The sequence below is a fragment of the Calidris pugnax genome, unplaced genomic scaffold, assembly GCF_001431845.1.
Source record: "Calidris pugnax isolate Ruff unplaced genomic scaffold, ASM143184v1 scaffold171, whole genome shotgun sequence".
NCBI classification, from domain to species: domain Eukaryota; kingdom Metazoa; phylum Chordata; class Aves; order Charadriiformes; family Scolopacidae; genus Calidris; species Calidris pugnax.
In genome coordinates, this window is record NW_015091064.1 from 7,487,824 (window position 1) to 7,490,572 (window position 2,749).

General features: G+C 42.6%; 1 protein-coding gene across 1 annotated transcript in view; it reads left to right on the forward strand.

The window, feature by feature from the left end:
* MYCN (v-myc avian myelocytomatosis viral oncogene neuroblastoma derived homolog) overlaps positions 1-2,527 on the forward strand; it is a 5,015-nt gene extending 2,488 nt beyond the window's left edge. The window contains exons 3-4 of the mRNA XM_014956748.1: positions 457-668; positions 791-2,527. Coding sequence (XP_014812234.1) covers positions 457-668; positions 791-1,610 — 1,032 coding nt within the window. The 3' untranslated portion in view covers positions 1,611-2,527. The remainder of the gene's footprint in view (positions 1-456; positions 669-790) is intronic.
* The last annotated feature ends 222 nt before the right edge of the window (positions 2,528-2,749 follow it).

Consider the following 2,749-nt stretch of genomic DNA (forward strand, 5'->3'; position numbering starts at 1 on the left):
GCGGAGCCGGGGGCGACCGGCTCCCAGGTTCCTGTCCGGGCACCCGGGGGAGCGGAGCGGGGGGACAGCTTCTCCGGGCAGCCTGTGCTGCTGGGGACCACGCCGGGGCTTCCTCACTTTCTGCTCCGTCCTAGCGGCCCTGTGGGGGGGCGGGGGACAGAGCGGGCTGCCACTGTCACCCTGGGGACGGGGTTTTTGGGAGTACGATCGTGTGTGCCCTTGGAGGTAATTTGGGAAGGCTGGAACCGGGCTGGTGACCCCTCAGAGAGCGCTTTCGTTGCACTGACAGAACCTAAAATGCCCAGAAACGTCTCCTGTCCGTGCTGAGACGTTCCACTGGGGCTGGAAGGTGGTTTCGCGTGTATAGATGAGCTGGTCCGTATGACCATCGCCATAAACTTGGTTATCCGCCGAGGGTTTCAAAGCCTGCTGTCCCTTTAATGTCTGGTTTGACAGCTTTGGGTGAGGAAGCACTTCCAACAGCTGTCTTCTTGGCAGAGCACCAAGCGCCGGCTTAAAGGGTCCCCGGCTGGAGCAGCTTCACCTTCTGCCTCAGAACAAACCCGGCGATTGTTTCGCTTTCCGGCTGCTTTTCTACCAAGCAAGGGCTGTGTGGTGGCACTGTGCGTGCCTTTTGTACCCCAGCTCTACCGTGCCTTTCAGAATACGTACATTCTGCCTAAAAACTCTTTTTCTGCTGCGGTGATTATGTGGGTGGTAGCCCCACTTTGATTAAAAATAACAAGACTTTAAAAAAAACCCCGACTAATTTAACTTCTTGAACTTTCAGAAATCACTGTTCTTCAGTCATTTCGTGTATTTTTCATACTTTTCCAGATTTCTGTCTTGTCTGCATGTGGTGGGCACGCCCTGGTTTTGCCATCAGTTATTTCATTGCTGCTTTTACTGTACACGTTTTGTCACTAAATGCATCCGGGTTGATACTTGTTCGGGGTATTTTCTGTGAAAGTAACGTCTATTTTATTTTCCATTTTGTATTACCAAAAGATGATGAAGATGAGGAGGAAGAGGATGAGGAAGAAGAAGAAATAGATGTTGTGACAGTGGAGAAAAGACGCTCCTCCTCCAACAAGGCTGTTACCACCCTTACTATTACTGTGCGTCCTAAAAATACCACTTTTCCATCAGTCAGGACACAGCAGAATGAACTGATTTTAAAGCGTTGCGCACCAATTCACCAGCAGCATAATTATGCCGCTCCTTCTCCATACATGGAGAGTGAAGATGCTCCACCCCAGAAGAAGTTAAAAACCGAGGTGCCCCGTCCAGTAAAACCCACGATCCAACCAAAGTCTAAGAGTTCCAGTCCTCGAAATTCTGATTCAGAGGATAGTGAACGTCGACGTAACCATAATATCCTGGAGCGCCAACGGCGTAATGATCTACGGTCAAGTTTCCTCACGTTAAGGGACCATGTTCCAGAACTGGTTAAAAATGAGAAAGCTGCAAAAGTTGTGATCTTGAAAAAAGCCACTGAATATGTTCATTCCCTTCAGGCAGAGGAGCAGAAGTTATTGCTAGAAAAGGAAAAATTGCAAGCCAGGCAACAACAGTTGCTAAAGAAAATAGAATACAAGCGGACTTGCTAAACTTTTTTTGTTTTGGTTTTATTTTTTTTTTTGGCTGACCAGGACAGTCATTGCCACTTTGCACATTTTTGATTCTTTAAAAAAAAAATTGTGTTTTTTGACGTTAAGAATGTTGGTTTTACTTTCAATCCAGTCCCTGAAGTAATCGACAAAACTATATTATCCGGGTACTGAGCAAGTGGATGTTCTTGCAAGGAGTTTATTGCAAGACTACCAAACAACAATGGACTGCCTTTGTTTTTCCTCTTAAGAACTGTAGATGGTGGGGATTTTTTTTTTTTTAATTGTTGTGAGCATTTGGAGCTGCTGATGACATCTAGTTGAGTTTTAAAATGTTCATTCCGAAGTTTTATGGTGCTTATGTTCTAACAGATGTTACTTTAGGGGTTGGCATTTGTACCCCTGTGGGAATTTTCTGTAAATACCATCTACACACTTGCCTTTTGTACATGTCTTGGGTTATGAGAGGTGGCTTTTGCTGCCAGTATTAGACTGGAAGTTCATACCTAAGTACTGTAATACCTCAATGTTTGAGGAGCATGTTTTTGTATACAAATATATTGTTAATCTCTGTTATGTACTGTACTAATTCTTACATTGCCTGTATACTTTAGTATGATGCTGATACATAACTAAATTTGATACTTATATTTTCGTATGAAAATGAGTTGTGAAAGTTTTGAGTAGATATTACTTTATCACTTTTTTGAACTAAGAAACTTTTGTAAAGAAATTTACTATATATGCCTTTTCCTAGCCTGTTTCTTCCAGTTAATGTATTTGTTAATGTTTGGTGCATAGAACTGGGTAACTGCAAAGTTCTGTGTTTAATTTCTTCCAACGATGTACATTTAGTGCTGCGTCTTATAGCACTTTGAAATACCTCATGTTTATGAAAATAAATAGCAATTACATGATGTGCCATTTACTATTTTTCTTTTAAATGAAATTCTTTTAAATAAAATCTTTAACTTTGCAATGTTCATGAAATACAAAAACATGGTCCCACATCCTGGGCACTTCAGCTCTCAAACTATAGGTGATGCTCTACGAAAGGTCAGCTACGCGCAGGACATTTCCGTTTCTGGCTAAAAAGTAATTGTAGTAAGAATAATTTTCTATTTGTTCATACTTCACAT